Source organism: Onthophagus taurus, chromosome 2 (genome assembly GCF_036711975.1).
Source record: "Onthophagus taurus isolate NC chromosome 2, IU_Otau_3.0, whole genome shotgun sequence".
NCBI lineage: Eukaryota > Metazoa > Arthropoda > Insecta > Coleoptera > Scarabaeidae > Onthophagus > Onthophagus taurus.
In genome coordinates, this window is record NC_091967.1 from 25,828,975 (window position 1) to 25,856,751 (window position 27,777).

A 27,777-nucleotide genomic window follows, 5' to 3' on the forward strand; every position below is an offset into this window, starting at 1 on the left:
TTTATTTTCATAACAGACAAACCAAGGAATGGGATTCCCTGATAGCAAACAAAAATTTACCTTCTTGTTCAAAAGCAACCGAAAGAAATACTTCTTATATTCAGGACTTTCCCTGAATAGAAGAAACTCCTTAAGTAAATGACAAACTATAAAATTAAAAACAAAAGAGAAAAACATGTATTTAGCAAATACAGGGCGTCTCAGCGAGAGGAGGGTGTTCCATTTAAAAAAATAAGGTAGGTGACGACTTCCGGTATAACCAGAAGTGCTAGAAATCTGAAAATATTTTAGTCGAAGAGATCGTAATTGATAATACTTAAGTCTGAATTCACAAATTTTTATTTTGGCCAGAACCCCAGAAACGTCTAATGACCGGTCTCGCTGAGACACCCTGTATAAGAAGGTACCCAGAAGATAATCAATTAAAAAAATGATTTGAAAAGATACAATAAAAAAATGATTTTGGCAGGTCTTACCCAAACTCTGGCGTGAGTTCTTCAGATCCGCATTAACTGTAATTACTTTTTAAACAGGTTCCATCATAGCCGAGTATTTGGCTATCAAAATAAGGCTCAGAATAAACGAAACTGTAGAAGCTGCTATATCCTTCCCGTGACAAGGTTTCTAAGGTTCCATTATAGTAGGAAAATTCTCTTTAAAAACTCCAATACTTTTCTGTTTATCGCTCCACCTTGTTTCGCAAAGCCTGGAATTGTTGATATTGTTATCAATTTGCGTCTCAAAACTGATTCTTGAAATAATGTAATATCTTTGATCGGTGTTCCGGATTTCAGACAGACTATTTAGATCATTATTGACTAGATTTCATTTGTGTGACGAGCAGTGAAAGAACAAAGCTTTTTTATATTTTCTGCGTAGGATTGCTTGCACACCACCTTCTTTCTCGGATCAAGATCTACTTCTGCCAAATACTCATCTATTGCTTTTGCAATACATTTCGCATCCAAAGCATCAAGCTTGACGAATCCGAGGAATACTTCTTGAACTTCCTTAGTTTCCTCATCAATAAATATCGCATCCCTATCGATAGTTGTTCAGTACTCGAGATGTCTATATTATATTTATTGTTTACATTTTTTTTTTCGAATCTGTCTCTACGGGTGGCAGCGCCCCCCTTGCCCCTCTCTGGCGACGCCCTTGGTAGTAGGTCTCATATAGTGCGCCTCGGCTACTGTTATATATCGAGAGCTTGAGGTTTATTTCTGATTAACGCGGTATTTGTGGTGTTATATTTGAGACTGTTAAACTTAAGCATGGTGGAACAAAAAAATATACCCATCAGTAAATATCTTCAACATGTAGTAGGTCTCAATGTTAATATACGCCAGTGGTGTCTATAATGTCGATTGCGATCGACTGGTCGATCGCAAAGCAGTTTTGAGTCGATAGCCAAGAGAATCATGAATCTGAAATATTTATATCTGGGCCTCAGAACAAAAAAAAGAGGAAGGTTACTTTAAACCCTTCGGTCGATCTTGGCAAGACATTTATATAAAAAGTCGATTTTGATCAAAAATTAGTGGACACCACTGCTCTAAATCGATTAAACGTCAAAATTGTTGATTTTCGAAAATTAACTCAATCATAACTCAAAAACTAAAAGCGATGGGGAAATACTTTTTATACATAAAACCCTTAGTAATGGGCGATAAAGACTAGATCCATAACAAGATTGAACCCAATTATTACCATTTTTTATTTATAAGCTCTAAATCGATTAAACATCAAAATTGTTGCTTTTCGAAAATTAACTCAATCATAACTCATAAACTAAAACTGATGGGGAAATACTTTTTATACATAAAACCTTAGCAATGGGCGATAAAGACTAGATCCATAACAAGATTGAACCCAATTATTACCATTTTTTATTTATAAGCTTTAAATCGATTAAACATCAAAATTGTTGATTTTCGAAAATTAACTCAATCATAACTCAAAAACTAAAAGCGATGGGACAATACTTTTTATACATAAAACCTTAGTAATGGGCGATAAAGACTAGATCCATAACAAGATTGAACCCAATTATCACCATTTTTTATTTTTAAGCTCTAAATCGATTAAACATCAAAAATGTTGATTTTCGAAATTTAACTCCATCATAACTCAAAAACTAAAAGCGATGGGGAAAAACTTTTTATACATAAAACATTAGTAATGGGCGATAAAGACTTGATCCATAACAGGATTGAACTCAATTATTACCATTTTCTATTTATATGTTTTAAATCGATTAAATATCAAAATTGTTGATTTTCGAAAATTAACTCAATCATAACTCAAAAACTAAAAGCGATAGAGAAAAACTTTTTATACATAAAACCTTAGTAATGGGCGATAAAGACTAGATCCATAACAAGATTGAACTCAATTATTACCATTTTTTATTTATAAGCTCTAACTCGATTAAACATCAAAATTGTTGATTTTCGAAATTTAACTCCATCATAACTCAAAAACTAAAAGCGATGGGGAAAAACTTTTTATACATAAAACATTAGTAATGGGCGATAAAGACTTGATCCATAACAGGATTGAACTCAATTATTACCATTTTCTATTTATATGTTTTAAATCGATTAAATATCAAAATTGTTGATTTTCGAAAATTAACTCAATCATAACTCAAAAACTAAAAGCAATGGGGAAATACTCTTTATACATGAAACCTTAGTAATGGGCGATAAAGACTAGATCCATAACAAGATTGAACCCAATTATTACCATTTTTTATTTATAAGCTCTAAATCGATTAAACATCAAAATTGTTGATTTTCGAAAATTAACTCAATCATAACTCAATAACTAAAAGCGACGGAGAAAAACTTTTTATACATAAAACGTTAGTAATGGGCGATAAAGACTAGATCCATAACAAGATTGAACCCAATTATTACCATTTTTTATTTATAAGCTCTAAATCGATTAAACATCAAAACTGTTGATTTTCGAAAATTAACTCAATCATAACTCAAAAACTAAAAGCGATGGGGCAATAGTTTTTATACATAAAACCTTAGTAATGGGCCATAAAGACTAAATCCACAACAAGATTGAACCCAATTATTACTATTTTTTATTTATAAGCTCTAAATCGATTAAACATCAAAATTGTTGATTTTCGAAAATTAATTCAATCATAACTCAAAAACTAAAAGCGATGGAGAAATACTTTTTATACATAAAACCTTAGTAATGGGCGATAAAGACTAGGTCCATAACAAGATTGAACCCAATTATTACCATTTTTTATTTATAAGCTCTAAATCGATTAAACATCAAAATTGTTGATTTTCGAAAATTAACTCAATCATAACTCAAAAACTAAAAGCGACGGGAAAATACTTTTTATACATAAAACTTTAGTAATGGGCGATAAAGACTAGATCCATAACAAGATTGAACCCAATTATTACCATTTTTTATTTATAAGCTCTAAATCGATTAAACATCAAAATTGTTGTTTTTCGAAATACTTTTTATAATTACAATTATTACTATTTTTTATTTATAAGCTCTAAATCAGTTGTGGCCAATCGCCAAGAAAATCATGAACTGAAATATCTATATCTGGGCCTCAGAGCAAAAAAAAGAGGAAGGTTACTTTAAACCCTTCGGTCGATCTTGGCAAGACATTTATATAAAAAGTCGATTTTGATCAAAAATTAGTGGACACCACTGATATACGCGGACAAATTGTTTCATGTAAGGTAAGCAGATAATCCATGCATTTTACAGATTATAGTAGAAAAGATGGATAAATTTAAAAAAATCGCCATATGTTTATGAAATAAACAAGTTTGTGTTGAAAAGTTATCGTTTTAGGATTAAAAATATTCATAAAAAGCTTTTAAATTATGATTCGTTTTAAAGGTTTTAGTTGAATCACAAATAGAATTATAAATAGCAGTAAAAAAAAGTAAGCAAAATTATTAGAAAACAATCATTTTTATTATTTTAATATAAATATAAACAACAGAATTATAAAAAATATTGTGTCTTTGACTCAACTACTATTTAAGTACGGTAAAAAAATTAAATAGCAGTTATACATGTGTCTCAGAATATTAACTCAGTAGAGGGAAATTTAACGAGTTACTTAAAATAGGAGAAACATTCCTTGTACAAAATACTATATTATTATGAAATATGGAGAAAAGACAAAGAATGAAGGAAGTATATTAAACTCTGCATCTTTTATCAATTCAAAATTCCCTCCAATGATTCAATTATCTGAAATAGGTACACTGTGCATAATATCACATCACACTTCAAACCAAAAACTGAAGAAGTTCATGTACATTTGAACGTTGGACCGACAGTAACAATATAATTTCTTCTCCGTAACGCATTTACTGGTATGTTCGTATTTATCTAGCCTACTAATTTCGTCTTCCCGTTTAAATTCGATGCGTTTCATCGACGAAGATGAAAAGGAGGACTGGTTAAAGCTCATAGTAAATTCAAATATCGCTTTAGGCATCGTCTGTAATTGAAAAAGTAAATAAGTAACGTTTTTATAAATCGCCGTTTGCGCTAAAGTGACTTTATTCAATCTGTATTCGGCGCAATTTGTACTGGTGTTAATATCATCTCGAATGATTTTGTTTAATTCTCCGACAGCAACATCAGCTGCATGTTGTATTAATGGTAATTGGGTACTTGATGGTTTATATCCGAAACAGGTACAATAGTGTAAAGGGATTTTTAGATCTTCGCAAGATCGATCGCCGACGTCTTCAAATAAAGATTTACAATTCACCATTGAATCACAGTTAGAACGATTTTTCTTGTCATCGTACAATTCCAAAAGGTGCTGCATTGTAATATAAATATCGTATGGGGTAGTTAATTTATCGCTATTTTTGATGAAATTAATGTATTCGGTTGGGTATTTATTTTGAAATTCAGGCGGTACCCAAAAATACGCAAAAGGAAGTCGTTCTTCGTACCAACCGGTTTTCGTTTCTCGTATACTTCCGAATCGCATACCGTGGTCGCTAAAAAATAAAACGATGGTGTTGGTAAGATATTTGTGGATATCTTTAAAAAAATCGGCGAGAATCTTATCCATTCGAGCGGGAGTGTTTATGTTATCGTGACTAAATGTATTTGACCAGAACAATCCAAATTTTGGTTGATCACTTAACTGGGAAATGAAGTCTTTTGCAGCTTCAAGAATTCTTTCACCCGAAGCCTTTGGTCCGCTACAAAAGTACATGTCATCTAAAAGATACTTTCCTAAATCTTCAGCCGCCGTCATGTACGGTTTAAAATAATAATCCGTAGGCGGATTTAAAAAACCTTTCTTCAAAAAAGTAAACGTCGATATAGAAATGGCATCTTCAATGTAAGCAGTAACGTAATTGCTATCAGAAAAATTTTTCCAAATATAATTACACCGATCCAATAAACCGACGTGATACGGATTACAATTTTCATAGACACCACTCATATTCCTTCCCGTTAATAAGGCCATTAAATTAGGAAACGTGTTTTCGCCAACTTTATTATAACCTTTGTACTCTATCCAATTCGTAGCGTCTAAATAACTTTTTGTCAACGGCAACATTCGGTGAAAATTCAGTCTTGAAATGCTATCGAGACCCAAAAGTAATACGCTAGGTGGTTTTTCTTTCATTAATTTCATTGCGATTATTTTGTTTTTGATAGGAACGTTTTTAACAAATACAGGATGTGCGTTGGAGTAAATTTCTACGCCTGTTAATTCATCGAAACATTTTACCACAACTTCCGTTACATTTAATTGTTGACGATCTTCAAATTTACGACAGTTTGAATAACTGCAATAAAAATAAAAAGTAGTGTTAAAAAATCAATAATATAAAAATTCAAACTTAAAAAAAGTAAGAAGTTAGCCCCCCATTTTTTGATTTTTAATTCTTTTATTGTTGTTCTAGATTGTTCTAGAGTTGTTCTACATTGTTCCAAAGCGGCAAATCGAAAAAATAAAAACTCCGCGAGAAAACCGAAAAAACGGGTTTTTTGACTAGCCCCCCATTTTTGGAAAAATGAAATTTTCTTTGTTGTTCTGGGTTGTTCTAGTTCCAGCATTACGAAGTTATAACTAAAAATAGGTTTAAAAAATAAAACGAAAAAACTTCTTAACTTGCTATATTTAATAAATTTGTAATCAAACTAGTTTCGGGGCTACCCCATCCTCAGTGACAACTGAATTTAAAAGGAGAAAACATAAAGTTAAAATCACTCGAGAAAATATTAAATTAATTTTGGACAATAGAGAAGAAACGAGTCTTCACGTCTCTTTATATATACTTACAATTGCCCCCTTTTTGATGATCTTCAGTTTACAATATTAGTCTTCTATTGACAGTAAGTAGTTTTTTGGGATTTTATATTTTATATTTTTAACATGTTTTAATGTGTTTTTTAAATAGTTTTTATAAGTTTTTCATTTTTTCGCTTTCGATCCTGTTAGTCATTTACATTTTTATATATTTTATAAGTTTAATTGCAATATTGTCCAAAATTAATTTAATATTTTCTCGAGTGATTTTAACTTTATGTTTTCTCCTGTTAAATTCAGTTGTCACTGAGGATGGAGCTAGCCCCGAAACTAGTTTGACTACAAATTTATTAAATATAGCAAGTTAAGAAGTTTTTTCGTTTTATTTTTTAAATAATTCACTTGCAACATGGATCTACACTCTACAAAATAGGTTTGGCCGCCGAAATGTCTAGTTGATTGCTGTGACCATTGTTCTTCTATTATCAATTCCATATTACAAATATATACTTATTATAGCTAACGCAATCTGGAACAGCTATTATTTTCACTAGAACAACTTTCTAAAGGGCACTTTACTCTTTGAAAATTACAGTATTTGGAAGTTTCAGTCAGTAATTCTTGTGTCAGCGGTTTTATATTACACAATAAGAATTAAAAAACATAGAACAATCTAAAATAACTCAAACTTTGCCGATTCAAATTGTTCTAGATGTGTTTTACGTTTAACACGGACATTAATTTTGCAAAATCACATATTATTTGTTGCTCTAAATTGTTCTTGTTGTTCTAGGTACTTGTTTATAAATGTTTATTTAATCACTGTGGTTTTAGTTCTTTTAAAGTTTTATATTCAAAATTAGTACTTACAACAATTAAAACAATTCAGAACAGCTGATATTTTCACTAGAAAAACCTTAAATTTGAGTTGTTGTGATATCGGACAGGTTTTGTTGAATCAGTGAACCAACCTTTAATATAATAATAGTTTTAAAAAATTAAATAATATGGAATAATCTGACCATCCTAATTTTCTAAAAATCACCTTTCTCTTTAAACTTGTAATAATAAAACATAAGCGATTTAAAGTGTATTTTATCTACGACTGCTTGGATAAGTCATCATTACCGCACTCATTTGAGATAATATGAGTTACGTAATGAAGTTCATTACCGCACTAGTTTCATTAAACGAGCAACAATACAAAAGAAAAAGTGCTATCTACTTATAGAGAAACAATACTATTTATTATAAACATTAATTGTTATGTTTTTGCATTTCAAACACTTATTCCAGATGAGTAAACATGTTGTTGAAACTGACAATTCAAAATTGTCAACAATCATTTCAAAATATTTTTATAAATGTCAAATAGACTTTTTTAAAGAAATTGATTTTTTAGTAATTTTTAGCAGTCGTAGATAAAATGCTGTATATCACACGTGGGCTAGAGCATAATTACAGTACTCGTGTGATTACACGAAATTCTTCACACTCGTACAGTAATTATGTTTCTAGCCCTTTGTAATATAAATAACTATTATTTTGTAAAACTAAGTAATAAATTAATAAATAAACTAAACTAACAAAACAATAACTATTCTTTCACAAAAACTGTACAAAAATGTATTCTAAAGTAAAGTATAACTAAATAAATTAAATCATCTAAATAGACTAATATCACGGAACTCATTTACACACATTTGTGCATTTATTTCTGTTGCTTCTTCAACTTGTATGGATTTTTTTCTTAAATCATTAAATAATAACCAATTGGCATTGTTGGGCACAAATGCCGTGTAGTGTCCTACATCACTCAAAGAGTGAGTACCTTCGTAGCTGATGATACTTACAAGGATATAGACTTTGTTCTGGAGTTGTAAATTACGGGGGTTGCTGTAGCCGTATTATTCCATGATATTAGTTTATTCATATAATTTAGTTTATTTAGTTATAGTTTGCCTTAGAATAAGTTATTGTACTGATATAGTAATACTGATCGAATAGTTATTGTTTTATTTGTTAGTTTAGTTTATTTATTAATTTATTACTTAGTTTATACAAAATAAAATACACTTTAAATCGCAACTTATGTTTTACTATTATAAGTTTAAAGACAAAGGTGAAACTTGTGATTTTTAGAAAATTAGGATGGTCAGATTATTCAACAAAAAATATGTGATTTTGCAAAATTAATATCCGTGTTAAACGTAAAACACATCTGGAGCAATTAGAATCGGCAAAGTGTGAGTTATTTTAGATTGTTCTATGTTTTTTAATTCTTATTGTGTAATATAAAACCGCTGATACAAGAATTACTGACTGAAACTTCCAAAAACTTTAATTTTCAAAGAGTAAAGTGCCCTTCAGAGAGTTGTTCTAGTGAAAATAATAGCTGTTCCAGATTGCGTTAGCTATAGTAAGTATATGTATATTTGTAATATGGAATTGATAATAGAAAAACTATGGTCACAGCAATCAACTAGACATTTCGGCGGCCAAACCTATTTTTAGTTATAACTACGTAATGCTGTATCCCATAATTTTGATTTTCTAGAACAATAACTAGAACAACTAGAACAACCCAGAACAACAACGAAAATTTCATTTTTCCAAAAATGGGGGGGTAGTCAAAAAACCCGTTTTTTCGGTTTTCTCGCGGTGTTTTTATTTTTTCGATTTGCCACTTTGGAACAATGTAGAACAACTCTAGAAAAATCTGGAACAACAATAAAAAAATTGTTAATTCCTACCCTAATATTAACCTTCATAAACCCGAGCTGGGTACAGCTGTACCCCAGACATGAATTTTTGGGTATATTTTCAAAAATAATTTTTTTTCTTTCTTTCCCTCGAGCTATGTTTCTTAAATATATATTATATCTAAATTGGTATACAAAATTTTGAATAAATTGCTTTTTATTGTAACTAATTATTTATAGAGGGTTTTGTAGCTTGGGGTCCAGCTGCACCCCGGTCGGTATGTAACGACAGGTATAAATTTTGCCTACGTTAAAAACCAATCGGGGTACAAATAAACCCCAAATTGTTCAAACGACGGGGATTCCCCGTTTCTTTGCGCCAACGCTCTCGGGGATTCCCAATTTATTTAATAGCGGCTTTGTGCACGTATTTATCTCAGTATAATTTTAGTGTGTTTAGTCACGTTTACAGTGATTGTCGAGTACGCGTTTATAAAAATGAGTGAACTACGGAAGTTTCGAAATGAAAATAAGCTAACTGACGAAGAACTATTGGCGATATTAGAAACGGACGATTGCGACACTTATTTTATTGATTTAGCACTACAGAGGATGGTGCAAGTGATATTGAAGAGACTGACATAGTGACTGAAACTGATTAGATAGATGACGTTTTACAAGTTAGTGGTAGGGAAAATGAGTCGACAGATTCTGCAGATGAAGTAGGCCCGTCAGTAAACTTTTATACCGATCATCCAACTTATTCGTCTAAAGATGGTAGTGTGTGGGCAAAGGTTCCTTTTATTACGAAGAGCAAGAGACGAAAATGTAATATTCAAAAGGTTTCACTAGGTTTGACTAGATATAGTTCCCAATTTTCCACCATAAAAGAAGCTTTTGAACTATTTTTTTCACAAGATATTATGGATGTGATTTTATCGGAGACGAATAGAAAAGCCGAATCATATTATGCGAGAAATGCGAAGATCTTTTCTCCTTTTGTGCAAGAAGAACTGAAAGCATTTATTGGTTTGCTTATTATTTTTGGAACCAGGCACGCTGCTAAAGAGCCAATATGTGTACTATGGAGCCAAGATCCAACTTTATGTCGGCCTCTAGTATCATCTGCCTTGTCTCGCAACAGATTGCAACAGATTATGTACTTTCTAAGATTCAACAATTTTGAAACAAGAGAAAAAAGAAAACGCACTGATAAATTTGCCCCAACCAGAGATGTTTTTGTAACAAATTGCAAGATATCTTTTAATCCATCTGAACACTTGTGCGTGGATGAGTAGTTAAGTTAGTCCCATTCCGAGGCAAGGCTCCTTTTCGGGTTTACATGAAGAGTAAGCCAGACAAGTACGACTTAAAAATTTGGGCACTGGCTGATTGTAGTTCGGCATATACAGCGAATATGAAAAAAATGTAGATTTTTATTACAGAATAATAATTTTAGGCAAAGTAGGAAACAAACCGGAGAAAGGCCAAGGACAAAGGTTAGTGATGGACCTGGTAAACCATTTATCTTTAGGATATGGAATAACTACTGATCACTTTTTTACCAGTATTGAGTTAGCTAATAAGCTTTTAGATAAAAACCTTACATTGTGTGGTACACTGCGTAAAAATAAACCTTATATTCCAAAAGAACTACTTCCAGCAAGATATAAGAAAAACTTTTCAAGCATAGGGTGGAATCCCGAATTCCCCGTAGTATAGACATTATAGCGCTACTTGTTCAAAAATGGCGCATATTATTGAATTAAATTCATTTAATCGTCTTATAAAAATGTGTAAGTTATTAAAAAAGTAATAAATATGTATGTACATAAATATATGTATGTATTTAAAAACGTCGCAAAATTCTTACAAACATTTTTTGTCGTATTCCGAATAAATGCCTCATACCGTGCAAAATTTCGTTTCGTTAAAAGAGGACGTATTCTAAAGCAGTCGTATACCGAGGTTCCACTGTACATTCAAATTAAAAAAATCTAGAACTGAAACTGTTAATTTACGTCATCTTCTTCAATAGCGCTACACTCCAAATCAAGCTCTGACTTCTTCTATCGTTCGCCTTTAATGGTGTCCTAATTCAGCCATTTTCCTCCTAGTTGTCTTGGAAACATTTTCTTTGTGGCATATATCTCTGGTAGGCGTTGTTTATGTTATATATTGTTTCAAACAATATGTTGTAACATACCTCCGTAGCATACCACTGTACGGATAAGAGTTTCATATATGCGGAGTTTGAGATATCTGTGGATGTTTCAGGATCTCGTGATAAGTAAAGGGGAATAAAATACGCGGTTTTTGTATCTTATCGTTTTCGATTCCACTACTTCGAAGTTGATGTCTTCAATTGCAACACTGCTCGATACGATATCTCCTTCCGTCTTTCACTCTAAATCAGGAGTTTCATTTTGTCTTCCTTTATCCTTAACCTAACCTCTCGTCCAACAGTTTCGACTTTTTCAAGGGTGTTATTGACCGTGTGCAACGATGTGCCAAGAATGTTAAGGTCATCTACATATCTTGATGAGTATGAGCGCTAATCTGTCACTTTGTTTCTGTCTTGTAGACAGTTTGAACTCGTTTGAGAGTTGCCCTTCTAATTTGAATATATAATTCGAGTTGCATGTGCTGTATAACATTGTGTATTTGACCAGCCTCATATGCTAGCAGTCTCAAACTCCCAGAACTTTTCAATTAGTTGTTGACTATATGCTGTGCTAAGCAACGTTATTCCCCTGTAATCAATATCAGTGTATGTAGGGTGGTTGTAAATTGTTCTTTTCCATATTTTAATAGCCTGCCAACTTATTGTTTATGCCAAGCGATTTATTTGTTTTTTCATTTTTTGAGTGCGTGTCCGCAATTGATGGCGGATCGATATTTGGTTCATCTTCTTCTGTGCTTCTAAGTTTAACACGTATTGAGCCCTGGATGTATTCGTGGTTTTTTTGGAGTTTTTGGAAGAATTGTATCCATCGATTTATGATCTCCTATTTTTCTGTTAGCCAGTCTCCATATCTGGATTTGCTAAAGCAGTACCTTAGTTTATATCCTCTTTTGAAATGTTTCTCCACTTCTTTTCTTCTGTCTTAGTATCCTTTTAGTTCTCCTTTTTGAGTTCTCGTAAGTTATTTTCCTTTGATATCGAAGCAACCGATGTAATGCAGATTCAGGATGAGTCAAATGAAATCCCGTATTCATTAGGCGAGAAAATTAGGGCAATTTTAAATTTTTGCCAAGCAGAGAGAACTTTAAAAATGACTTTATATAGAAAAACAGCATTACAAACCTATATGCGTATATTAATGCCTTACCCTGATTTTAGTGAATATTTGTACGAATGAAATATGTATTAGAAAAACAAAATTTGTTATATCTTTAAACCAACTGCTATACCACTCAAGTTAAATAACTCTCTAAAAGTACAAGTATTACTACCAGATCAAAATTTATATCGACCCATATTTTCAAATAATCAAAATCCCGTTAATTTACCAGTACGACGATCGGTATGAATTGTAGATGGATACCTACAATTTATACCTTTTTAATATAGATCCATTCAATATCAACCACCACGTTTTGATCAGAATAATTCTAGATTTAAATTTCCTAGGCCATCATAAAATCAAGTACTTATAAGACCACGAAATTTTAATTTTAATTCAACATTTGAGAACTCCCGTACAAAATCAACCACAGTATAAACCAACACCAATTATTGATGTAGATCCATTTAGTAATAAAATGCACAAAACAAAATTGAATAACGTAGAATTTGATAACATTTATTTTGATGAAAATATAGATCTACATTTTCAGTACGTAAATTTGGAAAATCTTGAAGACAATCTCGAATGTGTCACAGATGATATTGAACGTGAACCGGAGGAATTTCCTCAAATATCCGAAATAGAAAATAAAAATTTTGAAATAATAGCCTCAGAAGACTCCCCAAAATCATAGAAATTAATGCCCAACTCTTCAAAATTAGCTAATGAATTTTTCCACAATTATCAATATTTCGAATATTTCCATTTAGTGTAAAAATTATGTATGGAACTACCGAGCACAAATATAAATTTAGGTAAAATTAATAGGTAATGATCAATTAAACATTATGGAAACAAATTTTAACTCTAAAAATAAATTAATGAAAACAAAGTATGTCAATATCCCATTTAAAATAAATTCATCATTTATCAAACTTCCAGCAAGGATAGGATAGATAGTTAGAACTCAAGGTAATCAGAAGGTCACTTTATCGCATGCAAACTCAGCAAAGTCAAACGTAGAAACACCTAATGCTTTACTAACTGTAAACAATTATGAATGAGTTTATAGATTTTAACGAATTTCCAGTAAAACTCGCAAAATCAATGATAAAAATACCTTAATTATAGTTGGTAAATATTATCCTCAACAAATTAGTTAGCGATCAAAGAACAGAATTTAAAAACAAATTAATGAAGGAATTGTTAAAAATGTATAAGAACATTTAAAATTAATAAAACTTATGAACAAAAATATCCCAATTGAATTAGCGATCAATAGAGCACCTACCTTAGCCTATATTCAACCATTCATACTGCTACAGCATTTACTCCTTTTAAAAGAAAAACTGCAGAACATTATTTAGAAAGACAAAAAGAAGTAACAAGTGAAATTTATAAGATAAAACTAAAATCATAGATAAAATTGATGAAAACATAAAAGATATCAAAAATAGGCCAAATAGTATATCAGTTTAAAGATGCAAAAAGAAAATAAAATTAAAGTATAACGGTCCTAATAAAGTTGAAATAATCGCAATGCATAAAGTTAAAAATAAAACAAAGAATAGAAAAAATACATGTACTATATGCAAAAGAACTAAAACATAAAAACTGTACAAATACGCTAGTAGCAACATATTCGCAAGATCAGAACTGATAGAACAATAGTAAACCAGTTAGGAATTAGGCATAATATTGTGGACAAATAAATGAAAACAAAACTTAATTAGGAATTTTAGATTTAAACAACAATAATCAAAAACCACGTTTATTGTGTTAATTAACATAGCAGAAAATTTAATTAAAGCAATCACTAAAAATCTCGATGCATATGGATACATAGAATGTGCGCTGAATATCAAATAAACTGGGGGAATTCTGACAGAAACGATGAAGAAAAGCACAGGAAATGAGGATTTAGGTAATTATACACACATGTGATCTGTGATGGACAAGTCACACAGTGAACGAGTTCAAAAGAGTGAATATTAATTCAAAATAGGAGAAAAAGATAAAAATGTTTGGATACAACCTGGCTCTCATTGGAGTGTATGCCCCAAAAACCTATATCATCTCTTGTTAGCAGAATAGTATGAGCGGGGATTTATTCCTCATGGCAAATAATGAACAATAGGTGAAAAAAATTGTAGCAAAAGTGTTTTAGTTTCCTAGATATCCTAGAAATGTACTTTCAAATCAAGAATACATATAAGATTTTAAAATGACATTCACTTCGTCAGCTGCAATGTTGAATGCCTGTGTTAACCACTGTATGCCATCCTCAGTATCAGCCAAGAGGACGGCATCATCTACATAGCACTCAATCTTGATTTTGTACTTTGTAATGTTTGCCCTGTTCTAATCCTTTTATCCTTACTTTGTCGAACGTTTTGGTTAGATCAACAAAACAGAGGAAAGCTGCCTGACGTTTTTTCGCCGCAGTTCTATCTGATTCTTTTTGATGTTCTCAACATTTTCCTCAACATTGTGTGATCCGTACATGTCATTCTTTATCTCGTTACTAAATTTCGCCATGTATCATTTGTGTACGCAACTCTTGCAATCAAGAGGACATGAGCAAACGACCCACTCAAATGTATGTAAACATATCAGTCAACATATCGTATCAGTTCTAAACAGATGAGATAGTTTGGTGTTGCTGTGTAAGATGATTTCTGGAAGGAAAGACTGTACGCTTTGGAGATGATATGATAGCGCAGCCTAAATCCAAGGTGTTGGCGGATTGTCTTGGCAGCAGTTTGTATCTGATTTCGCAATCTTTGCTCAGTATTAACTTCGATGACGTACACTATGCTTTTTAAGTGATCCCAAAACAAAAAAGAAAGAGGATTGAGGTCGGACGATCGAGATGGAAAAGTCAATAGACTACCTCGACCTGCCCATCTTCCGGGAAGCACCTTATCTAGATATCGCCGCATATAACGGATATCTAGGAAATCTTTTACTACAATTTTTTTCACCTATTAGCCATTATTTGTCGTGAAGAATAAATCCCCAAATTTATGCGTATGTTGCGTAAAATTTATGCGTATGTTGCGTATTATGCGTAGGTTGAGAATCACCGTGTATTCTTTTTTATCAAGGAATAAATATGAATTGTAAACGGGTTCAACAGGCGGACACAAGATAGATAAGAAATGAGAAGATATAAAATTTATTTGTTCCAGCACGAAAGTATTAGAACTTCTCTGATAAAGAATACTGGAAAATGAATTATATACACTGGATCCAACGAAAAATATTTGAATATTTGAATAAGAGTATGAGCAAATGAATCAAACGATGCACAAAGTAGCAAAAGAAAGGAGGGTATAAGAGGGAAGATGAAAATATGTTACATAACAGAGGAATTAAAACAAGAAATAAAAGAAAAAGTAAATTAGACGAAACATTTAACACACAAGTCAGAAACTTTAAGAACAGAATACAAGACAGATGGCAGAGAAATACATATAAAATGATAACACAGAAGAATTAATACTGGGAAACAGAAGTATGCCCAGGTTATTACATATAGTGCAGAAATAAGAGAAACAGTAGAAGGAAAGTTATCGGAAGACCAAAGCAGTTTTCCTCAGACATGTACGGATAACTTATTTATTCTATAATAGTTACAACTCAAAAAGACGAAGAGAAATTTATAGACCTTAAAAGACGTACAATAATACATCTAGAAATAATCTATGGAACCCACACTCACCTACGTGTCAAAAACTTGGACAATACAAGACAGATACAAATCAAAAATAAGTATCTGTGAAAAATAGTAGGAAAACCAGCAAGGACAGAGAGAAATAAGAGCGTCATAGAAGAATTAAGCTTAAAAGCTATGATAGAGAAGATAGAGGAGAAACAGTTGAAATGGTATGTTTTGCTTTTTTGTCTGGATATACAACGAAAGTTTATTAAGAATAAGTATCTTAATAACTTTATTAAGATAATTTTATCGTCGGCTGTAAAATGTGGCAACGGGTTTTGGATGAGCAATTGAGTTAATTACAGCATCTAGGCTCATATATTTTCCGCCCTAAAATTCGTCAGTCACTTGCGGCCGAATTGCTGCAATATGTACGCCTCAACAACAATTCATACCACATTGATGCTAAGTTGAACAACACATGTAGTAGCGCCTGTGTAAACGATTTAAGCTAAACTAATTGTACAGAATCTACAACTTCACTTGATTAAGCCCAGGCGTTGCAATTAATACCATATCATAGCCCCAAGTGAGTTTCATTAATCTCAGCACAGACAATGTACTATTAATACTGCACCGATATTAAATACTCATATAAACCAGGCAAGGATTAATCAGGCAAAGACTAATATTTCTGATAGTTCTGATATTAGAGGTAGCTTGCGGCCGAGACGCTGTAATGTGTTACACAGTTGAGTTGATATGATATTAATTGTAAATCAAAACTCTTAGCTGAGAATTTGTCACTGCTTGCGGCTGAGGAGCTGCGATTAATACTGTATCGGTACTAAATTAATGACCAGTCATGTAGCAGCCTATAGCACATTAACCCAAAAGTAGCCATCACATTACACAACCTCGCCCGAAAGGAAACTAGACTTAATCAAGCATAAACCTATATCCTTTGTTGTGCCATTCGCCAAGGTTGCTTGCGGCCGAGGTTGTACAATTAATATCATATGAAATCAAAGCTGGTCAACACATCGCAATGCCTCAACCGCAAGCGACCTCTGCTAATATTGTAGTATGTAGTATGACTTTGTCTCATTATAATTAATATCATGTCAACTCAAAACATCGGAGGGATGGGAAAAATGCCAATGAAGATGTTCAATATGACACTACAAGGCAGAAAAAGACGGTGTAGATCAAGAATCTAGTAAGAATATAGAAAAGTGTTCCCGAAGTACGAAGAATAGCTAGAGGTAAGACAAAAGAAAGAAGAAGAAGAGAAATTGATAATAAATCGAAGTGTAAGAACATGGTTCTTTTCACTGCTTGGATACAATATACATTACTGTTACCTGAACTATAATAAATGAACAATGAAACAATACACTAGAAATAAAATGCCGAATAGGAAAAGCGAGGACAGTTTTCAATAAAATTAGCAAAATTTTGAAAAGTCACAACATATTCCTCGAAACAAAAGTAAGACATCTAAGATTGTATGATTTTTCGACACTGTTATATGTCACGAAATTCTGAACTTGGACAGAAGCCACAACTAAAAAACTTTAAGCCATTGAGATGTAACTGTGTAGACTTGGACTAGGCAGAAGAAAATTCTCGTGTCTGCGGAATCTTAGAATTTGGTTTGAAAAAACCTCTGCAGAATTGTTTCGAATTGCTGTTGTCAACAAAATCATAATTGCCAACATTCGAATCGGTTAGACACTAACCAGAATAAGAATTATTTAATTTATTTAGCAATGAAAAGTCAACAAATCTGAAAACTAGACATGTACTAACTGTACAAAGATATGAGTGTGATCATTTTTCAAAGGCAACAACAACGTTGTACACAATGACACAAACGATATAGATGTACAAGTAATTGATGATTTAAGTTTACCTTCTAAATTCTTTTAATACTGTGTTCCACTGTCCCCATTTAAGGACATAGACTGAGATAGATAGGTTTGAACTCATTTCCCATTTTTAATTATCTACCACAGCAGTTTTGCAGCAAAATAGGTCGTCTTTGTATTTGTTTTAAAGGATTTTTTATGAAAATTAAGAACGTTGTTGAAGACAGATTCTCATTTAAAGGTAAACAGATTAATTTAATAAATAATTATATAATGCTTACGTAATTTCAATATCAGCTACATCCTTCGTTTTTCTTCTAACTGTCTGATAACAACAATGAATATTGTTTGAGTACCAACTGTAAAGGTGCACCACAGATTTATTAATATACAGAAACGCTTGATCACCTTCATATATAATACTGGTTAACATTTCTTTTTTATCGCTGCACCTATAGGGAGTTTTCTTCTCATAAAATGGTTTAAATTCTGAATTCCATGGTATGACGTTAGGAATTTTACACTCATTGGTGTTGACTAAAAATTCTGCGAAACAAAAAAATTTATAAGTATAAAGTGATTAATTTCTGAGCTTTCATTTCATTTATCTATTGTAATATGGTCTATCAACCAGAATTTATTTTTCAACAAATTAATTTGATAACGCAGTGTAAACTTGATATCCTCGAAATGTTGCATGATTACGGTTATGTTTTTATTCTCCCACTTAATATTTAGTTAGATAGGAAAAGTAGTAATAGCCCGTTATTTTAATTAATTTTAATTGGATTTAATTTCTGTTATGTGAAATTAACTCCCAATTAGATAGGATTATAGTGTTTTGATTATAACAAGAGAACCTCTCCACCAATTTTGATGAATAAAATCATACTAGAAAGGTTAATACCTGGCCAATACGAAAGTGTAAATGTCCGATTAGAAATCTCTTTCGAATTCCGTTAAAATACCAAAATATTGCGAAAATAACACAAAAATGAACATTTTTAGGTGGTCATAAATCATAAATGATTATCAAAATCTCTACGTCATTCGATTCGCCATAGATTCCTCTATCGAAATCACAAACTGTCCGACCTCAATTGTTTTCCGTTAACCTTCTACAACCGTCAGAGTTAGAGTGAGGTGTGCGCCTACAATAAGAAAAAATTAACTTAGTTAATGTATGAATGGGATTCCACATATTTTATAAAAAAACTTTTTGTATGAAAGTTGTAGCTAATCTCATTCTTAACAATATTGCTCTTTTACACTTTTGATCTTAGATGCATAAATATCGACAAAAGTTCGAAAAGGTGAAAATTAGATGAAATCGTGGTTTTACATCCTGTTGTTGATAGAGAAGGGGATTCCGAACATTTTAGAAAACAAGTTTTACAATAAAAGTTGTGGCAAACTTTATTCTTAAGAATATTGCTCCTTTACGCTTTTATTCTCAGATGCATAAATATTGATAAAAGGTTGGAAAAGTTGAAAATAAAATTTATTCGTGGTTTTACATATTGTTGTTGGTAGAGCACGGAATTCGAACGATTTAGAAAAAAAATTTGTTATAAAAGTTGTAGAGACCTTTATTCTTAACAATATTGCTCTTTTGCACTTTTACTCGCAGATGCATAAATATCGAAAAAACGTTGGAAAAGGTGAAAATATGATGAAATCGTGGTTTTACAACTTGTTGTTGGTGTAGCACGGAATTCGGAATGATTTAGAAAAAAAGGTTTTGCTATACTTGTAGCAAACTTTATTCTTAGCAATAATGCTCTTTTGCATTTTTACTCTCAGATGCATAAATATTGAAAAAAGTTCGAAAAGGTGAAAATTAGATGAAACCGTGGTTTTACATCTTGTTGTTGATAGAGCACGGGATTCCGAACATTGCAGAAAAAAAGTTTTGGAATAAAAGTTGCAGCAAACTTTACTTTTAACAATATTGCCCCTTTAGATCTTTGCTCTTAGATGCATAAATATCGAAAAAAGGTTGGAAAAGGTGAAAATAAGATGAAATCGTGGTTTTACATCTTGTTGTGGGTAGAGCACGGAAATCGGAACGATTTAAAAAAAAGTTTTGCTATAAAAGTTGTAGCAAATTTATTCTTAATAATATTGCTCTTTTGCACTTTTACTCTCAGATGCATAAATATTGTAAAAAGTTCGACAACGTGGAAATTAGATGAAATCGTGGTTTTACATCTTGTTGTTGATAGAGCACGGGATTCCAAACATTGTAGAAAAAAGTTTTCGAATAAAAGTTGTAGCAAACTTTATTCTTAACAATATTGCTCCTTTGCACTTTTGCGCTCAGATGCATAAATATTGAAAAATGTTCGAAAAGGATAAAAATTAGATGAATTTGAGGTTTTCCATCTTGTTGATAAAGCACGGCAATCGGAAAGATTTAGAAAAAAAGTTTTGCTATAAAAGTTGTAGCAAACTTTATTCTTAACAATATTGCCCTTTTGCCCTTTTACTCTCAGATGTATAAATATCGAAAAAAGTTCGAAAACGTGGAAATTAGATGAAATTGAGGTTTTACATCTTGTTGTTGGTAGAGCACGGGATTCCGAACATTGCAGAAAAAAAGGTTTCGAGTAAAAGTTTTGCTATAAAAGTTGTAGCAAACTTTATTCTTAACTAAAGTAAGTAGCCTCGGCAATACACGACAAAGGTTAGATAATTGAAAAGGCCTCCTTTATCTTTACCAAGCTTTCGGAAATTTTATTTTTCCTTCCTCAGGGTAACTACAATATTGAGACAACAACAAAAGTTACAATAAAGGTATAAATTTATCTTAAATTACTTACAAAAGTGGATTGCACATAAAACCACATAAATCTCGTCTTGTTGTTGGTGGAGCACGGAATTCGGAACGATTTAGAAAAAAAGTTTTGCTATAAAAGTTGTAGCAAACTTTATTCTTAATAATATTGCTCTTTTGCACTTTTACTCTCAGATGTATAAATATCGAAAAAAGTTCGAAAAGGTGAAAATTAGATGAAATCGTGATTTTATATCTTGTTGTTGATAGAGCACGGGATTCCGACCATTGCAGAAAAAAAGTTTTAGAATAAAAGTTGTAGCAAACTTTATTTTTAACAATATTCCTCTTTTGCACTTTTACTCGCAGATGCATAAATATTGAAAAAAAGTACGAAAAGGTGAAAATTAGATGAAATCGTGGTTTTACATCTCGTTGTTTATAGAGAACGGGATTCCCAAAATTTTAGAAAAAAAGTTTTAGAATAATAGTTGTAGAAAACTTTATTCTTAACAATATTGCTCTTTTACACTTTTGGCTTCTGATGAACTTTCGGGCATTTTCATTTTCGTATTGGTCAAGGATTAAGCATTCCACTGAGATACTCTTGGTTAAAATCGGTTGAGAGCTTGTCTTATTACAATCAAAATACACGTAAAATCCAAACTAATTGGGAGCTAACTTCACACAAGTGTAATCTTGTACCAAATAAAAATGTTAGTATAAAATGAAAAGTGTTTCAGTTACCTGGGACTCCAAACTCTAAATTGGTTTGATCTCCATTCGTATCGTTCAGGAAAATTGCAATTCCAAAAATTGTGCATAGCATAACCAGAATGAAGATAAGAAGTAACAATAAAGCTTTTCGATAAAGGCATTGTGTGGATCCGTATACTATCCCGCATTTATGTTTACGCATATTATCTAATCGAATCTTTTAGGGATGAAGACGATGTATTTACCATGATACAATAATTCTAAAAAAGAGGAGGTTTTAATCATTAAACTAAAACTAGAACTAACTAGACCTAGAATCGTTCGGGTAAAGCTGTGCGTCGTTTGAAAAAGTGTTTGATCTTCTTCAGAAACAAGTTCGAAGTAACGAAATCACTTAGAGTTTGACAATATATTATACATAAAAAGATAATTAATAATCAATTAGCATCTTTCATGTGCGGTCTTTGGAAATAATGTCCGGTTCTTGCTAGGACCTTGGTCTTGTCGAAATCTATCGTGTATTCTTCTTTGTGCTAATGTTCTACGACTGCCGACTATTAGACCTAATTCAGTCTGACATCCGTTGTTCCAGTTTTGTTACTATCACCTTTGTCACCTGTTATCACCAATTTTTACATTGAGATATTTGTTAAAGACCGAAGCTATGACTATGCGACACTTTCGTGATCTGGCAATACGGAAAAGAGCGATTCCAGGAATTCCTAGACACACAGCTTAACCCGAAAGATTCTAGTTCCAGATTTAGCGTTAGTTCTAGTGATAATACTAGTGCTAGTTTTAGTTTAATTAACACAGGTTTCAATTATTTCTATTTACATTATAAAAATAAAAAATAATTATGCAATGGGAACTGGTTTAAACTATTTATTTGAGTGAAAATTAATTTTATCGCAAACCATGTTAAATTTGAAACGTTTTGATTTTAAAGTATAGTACTTTTGTTACACTCAGTTGTTGTTAAATATCTTCGTTAATTAAACTTCAAGATTTATTTATAACTAATCTATATCAGTCCGAAGTATTCATTTTTATTCCAAACAATAAGACTATGTATATTAAATATTTTAAACAATAATCAATTTATATATTCTAACAATAGATTAATTAATAGATTCAAACAAAGCAAATCGATAGTAAATTGGTACCAAATGATTGAAAAAGTATATTTATTTGTTTAACTGACCTTAACCTTTCCTTCTTGACGACCTCGATACGCACATAACTAACGATTTAATCAAAATGTTGGTACATTGTACGTAATATTAAATGAAATTGCAGGAAAATCGTTAAACCGCCGCACGTGTTTGATGGCACTACGTCTACAGCAACGCTACAAAACAATTTAGGTAGTCTGGAAGAGACGAGGCAGACCCGACCGAACAGAACGGTTTTACTCGGACCGAAGAAGAGTGGGGAATGTATATATAGTTGGGTGGCTAAAACGTTCGAGGATCGATGGTTGTTTGCCACCGAATTTCTAAACACGCTGTATTCGGAGAAAGACCTTTCTCATTCAGTGTATCGATCCAGTAAAAACTAAGTTCACCACGCAAGACAAAAAGGTGTGTCAAATTAATTTCAAATTGAATAATTTGTCTGCCGTATCTGATTGAATTTTATTTATAAAACCAACTAAGGGAAACATTCAACTCTTTAATTTCCTTTCGCTTAGCCTTCTATACAAAAGAAATAAATTATAAGTTGGTTTCTTTTCTCTATGTACCTACTTACATCACATTTTCATTATGAGATATTTTGGGATAGTTTTTTTGAAAACGTTGTGTTGCAAGGTTATTGGTGTATACTTTAAATTATTTTCATAAGAAAATACAATAAACACACTGCACGTACTGCGATATACTAAACTACATGTTTGAAATGAATATTTCTTATTACAGCATAATTTTTAAAAATACGTATCTTCTTAAGTTATGAATTAAGAAGTTATAAATTCATAATACAAATCGTTTCTTTATTCCCATAAATAAGGTCTGAATGAATTTTTAAAGATTGATTTTGACATTTCTTCACTGGATTGAAAACAAGCGTATTCATATAAGCTTGTATTTATTCACGGCCGGTATTAGTACAAACAAAATTAAATCTAGTAAGTTTCGTATGGTGCAACCTTCTTCAGAAACAAGTTCAAATCTAATAAAATCAGTTCGATGTTCTCTATAACTTGTTTTATTGCGACATCTACAATCCAAACCCAGATACCTTTGACTTGGACTCATACTCCCTGCTCTACGCTGACGACACCACTTTGGTGACACACGGCGCAAATATCACATCCGCAATCCAAAGGCTTCAGGCGCTAATCCAATCCACGGAGAGTTCGCTGGAAAAATGAACAATCCAAGTTAACCCATCCAAAACCCAATTTTTCATCCCATTTCTTCCCATCCCTGCTCCTTCTCCCTCCGTAACCATCCAATCCACGATCATATCCCCCTCAACAAGCTGTAAATACCTGGGAATCTCGATAGACAAGATTGAAATTTTCCGACCATGCTATCAAGGTAAAGATGAAAGCGACAATTCGAGCAAAGCACTTCAGATCGTTAACATATCAGGGACGCGGCATATCAACAAAATGCGCCGCTCATATTTGCAAAACCATCTGCGGACCGATAGTGGAATATGCACCGCTGATCCTCGCTGACGCATCTATACCATCTAGAAGTAGCCGAAAGATCCGACTCCCCAAAACCCACTCTTCAATCCCAGCAACAAACTCCTCTACAATCTTACCGAGATCCCTCCAATCCATTTCCGTCTAAAATCGCTATCACACAATGCTGCCATCAACTTCCCTATTGATTCTTTAAAAAACTTACTCATCCTCGTTTTCTCTCTCTCAGTTCGGTGTGAACTAGGGGATCATTCATGATATGTTTATATGGCCACGCTGATCCTCTGGTGGTAGCCTGGAAAGTATTTTTTTCTACTATTTGTGTATATAATTTTCTTATGTATAATAATCTTATGCAGTGGTGTAATGTAGTCTGTGCGACCTTTAAGGAGGGGTTGTTTACTAACAGCCTCACTTCAGAGCTTGCTCCGGACTATTCCCATTTTAACAACCAGCTAGTCATTTACTGATCGCAGACGAAACAATGCCATCACGCCCACCTCCCTGATAAAAATATCTAGGGGCAGCACGTTCAACATAGTCACCATTGCAATCGTAGGTGTAGATCTTATAGCGCCTGTCATTAGCAGGCGGGCCAGCCGTTGCAAATGATGCAGCAATGTAGCTTTATATGCATGTTTCAATGTTCCATGGTTCCATGGTGGCGTTAAGTGTCCCAGTTTCTTCTATTTAGCGAAGAGAACAGTCTCTGTCTTTTCAGGATTGACAGAGAGGGTATGTTCTTCACACCATCGTTCAACAAGTTTAAGCGCCTGCTGCATTCTGTAACAAAGAAAATTGTCAGGTTTACCTCTTAACAAGATAGCCACGTCGTCGGCGTAACCAACTGTGAAGAGATATTTATTATTTAACTCACGAATGAGATCATCAACTATTAAGCACCAGAGAAGCGATGAAAGTACCCTTAACCACAGCTCTCTGTACTGTGTGTCCTTTCGCCTTAGCCTGAACAACTCTGTTTGCTAACATTGTTTTTATCCAGCCCACGATGTCCAATGGCACTCTTCGAGATTCCAGTGCCAGGTTAATGCTACTAAAGGTGGTTTTGTCAAACGCTCCCTCTATGTCAAGGAAAGTTCCCAGAATGGACTCTTTTGAATCAAGTGCTTGTTCGATGCGCCCCACTACCATTGTGTAGGGTACTATCCACAGATTTACCTTTGATATAAGCATGTTGGTGCAAGTGCAAAGAAAACGCTTTAAGTACATTCTCTCTAATGTAATGTTCACATAGTCTTTCAAGCGTCTTTAAAAGAAATGATGCGAGACTAATTGGTCGAAAGGCTTTAGGATCCGCTGGGTCCTTTTTTCCATTCTTTGGTATAAAGGTTACTGTAACCTTCCTCCAGCTGATGGAAACGTAATTAAAGGCTAAGCAGGCTTTAAAAACTTTCATCAAGTGTATTTTCATATCCTCTAGCCTTCATTGAAGAAGAGCAGGAAATATACCGTCGGGTCCTAGTGTTTTGAAAGGCTCAAAACTGCCGACGGCCCATTCTACCAACTCATTCCGTACAACCTGGTCAGCTATCTGCCTGTCCTGGCTGCTAGGAAAGTTGTTAAATTCCACTTGGTGTAGAAGCATTGAAAAATCTTGCAAAGAACCTGGAAAATGACTGGATATCAACAAAATGCGCCGCTCATATTTACAAAACCATCTGCGGACCGATAGTGGAATATACACCGCTGATCTTCGCTGACCCATCTAGAGGAGCCCTATACCATCTAGAAGTAGCCGAAAGATCTGCCCTTAGATGCATTACACGAATCCGACATCCCCAAAACCCACTCTTCAATCCCAGCAACGAACTCCTATACAATCTTACCGAGATCCCTCCAATCCATTTCCGTCTAAAATCGCTATCCCACAATGCTGCCATCAACTTCCCTATTGATTCTTTAAAAAACTTACTCATCCTCGTTTTCTTTCTCTCAGTTCGGTGTGGACTAGAAAGCATTTTTTTCAACTATTTTTGTATATAATTTTCTTATATATAATAATCTTATGCAGTGTTTCCACATTTGCACGACAATCATTAGATTCTTGGTCCCATTCACGGAGGAAGTTTGTCCTTTGCTTTCGGGAATGCGTTTCGCAACTTCTTGACTCTCCCATGTCTCACTACAGTGTAGTCAATTTTTAGTCGCGTGGCTATCAGTTCCTTTAAATCTGAAACAATGCGAAGAAACCCACAGATTGTCTACTTACCATATCTATTGTCTGTAGCTGCATCTCCTTGTTCGCCCGTCGGATGTCCTTCGACGTAGTATCATTCTTTTGGAGTACCTCTTTTAGGATGTTCATGGTTGAGTTATCCATTGTTGGTCTTAGTTTGTGAATATTTTCAGAACCAACAGTACTAGCGAAGGGATTAAATTTCGTAGTCGTTCCAAAACGAGTGCCAAAGGTAAAAATTACGTATGAACTAGAGCACTTTCTTTTCACCTCTCACTACTCGACTGAAAATACTCGAGGAGGTACAACCGTAATCATAAAATATAATATGTAATACTTCCAAAGGAGTATTACATATATATAGGACAAAAGAAAGTATGAAATGCTAGCCACCATGAGCAATAGCGCCGAAAAAAATTGACTTGACGAAATAACAATGCAAAGAATTGTTTGCAAAATTAGGTTCAAGGTCCATAATTGAAGAAAACTTCAATGTTAAACTCACCGTATTGGGTTGATAACGCCTGGTATTCACTGCCTTAAATTGCTGAATGATATTAATACCGTAACTGCTCACTTATCATTCAGGTGGTGAGTCCACTTATTGGCCCACCGACAACAATAAAGTGCCAGACCTGCTGGACTTCTTCATCTCTAAGAGCATCTCAACAAGTCAAAGCAATACTCAAAATGTGAATTGGCATCTTTACACGTCCCAATTTTATTAACCATTAGTGCGACAGTCATCAAAAAAGCAATAAAAGAAAATCTTACTAACAAATATAGTGATTCGGACAAGTTCAGAGTAAGGCTAAAAAACGTAATTGGTTTAAACGCAAGATTATAAATGAAGATGATCTTGAAGCGCAGGCGCAAAATCTGATACAATAAATTCGAGTAGTATAAAGGAGGCTACTCCCTGTAGCAAAAGAAAACAGAATATGAAGTTAATTACGTTAAGTTATAAAAAAGCAAGAAGCAAGAAGAATACGACATAACTCCAGAAATTTTGCAGATAAAAGAAAATTTAACCGAGTAAGCAATCTAACGAAACAAAAAATTAAATAATTTAATCAGGAAACAGATAGAGAAAAAAAACAACTCGTGAATTCAAATGAGCAACTCTTCATGTTAAGCCGATTAAAAATGCACACAATCTATGAGTACATACATCTAGTGTATTTCAACCGTGTAATATTCAGTGGATATATAACAGTTGCCCTAGAAATTTTGTTTGAAATCCATAACAACATTAATCCTAAAAAAGCTAAAATAGCTTAATAGTTCCTGAGATATTCAATTATTTTTCCAAAATATAATTTGAAAACTATATAAAAATAACATTTTTGCCGATTTTTGCTTCAAACTATGTCGGATAATAGTAAAAGCCAGTGGGTAGATGACAGTATCCAAAGATATTAGATATACCTTACTATACAGCATGTTCATCATCGTCTCTACCTTGATAGCAGACTAAGATAAAGATGAACTGGAAGCATAAAATTAAATAGTCAACTGAGTAGATCAGACTCAAAACTATACAAATATACTAATTAATTGGTAGATTCTCTCAACATCTGCGATCAATAAGACTAGTTTAACAGTTCATAATTTA

The 27,777-nt window shown here is 32.9% G+C and overlaps 1 protein-coding gene across 1 annotated transcript; it reads right to left on the bottom strand.

Annotated features, from left to right (window-relative positions):
- Window positions 1-3,953: 3,953 nt before the first annotated feature.
- Window positions 3,954-27,367, bottom strand: LOC111418289 (uncharacterized). The gene is made up of 4 exons (XM_071194559.1): window positions 22,514-27,367; window positions 21,340-21,569; window positions 18,098-18,362; window positions 3,954-5,828 (listed from the first exon to the last, which is right to left on the bottom strand). Exons 2-4 carry the CDS (start codon window positions 21,509-21,511, stop codon window positions 4,289-4,291), a joined length of 1,977 nt encoding a protein of 658 aa, XP_071050660.1. The 5' UTR covers window positions 21,512-21,569; window positions 22,514-27,367; the 3' UTR covers window positions 3,954-4,288.
- Between the last annotated feature and the right edge of the window lie 410 nt (window positions 27,368-27,777).

Bases quoted from the DNA above. Each gene is read 5' to 3' on its own strand.
- LOC111418289 (XM_071194559.1), bottom strand. From the start codon at position 21,511: ATGCGTAAACATAAATGCGGGATAGTATACGGATCCACACAATGCCTT. The intron at 18,363-21,339 runs GTAACTGAAACA...TTTGTTTCGCAG, and splicing joins TTTAGAGTTTGGAGTCCCAG to AATTTTTAGTCAACACCAAT. The intron at 5,829-18,097 runs GTAAGCATTATA...TTTTTATTGCAG, and splicing joins GTAGCTGATATTGAAATTAC to TTATTCAAACTGTCGTAAAT.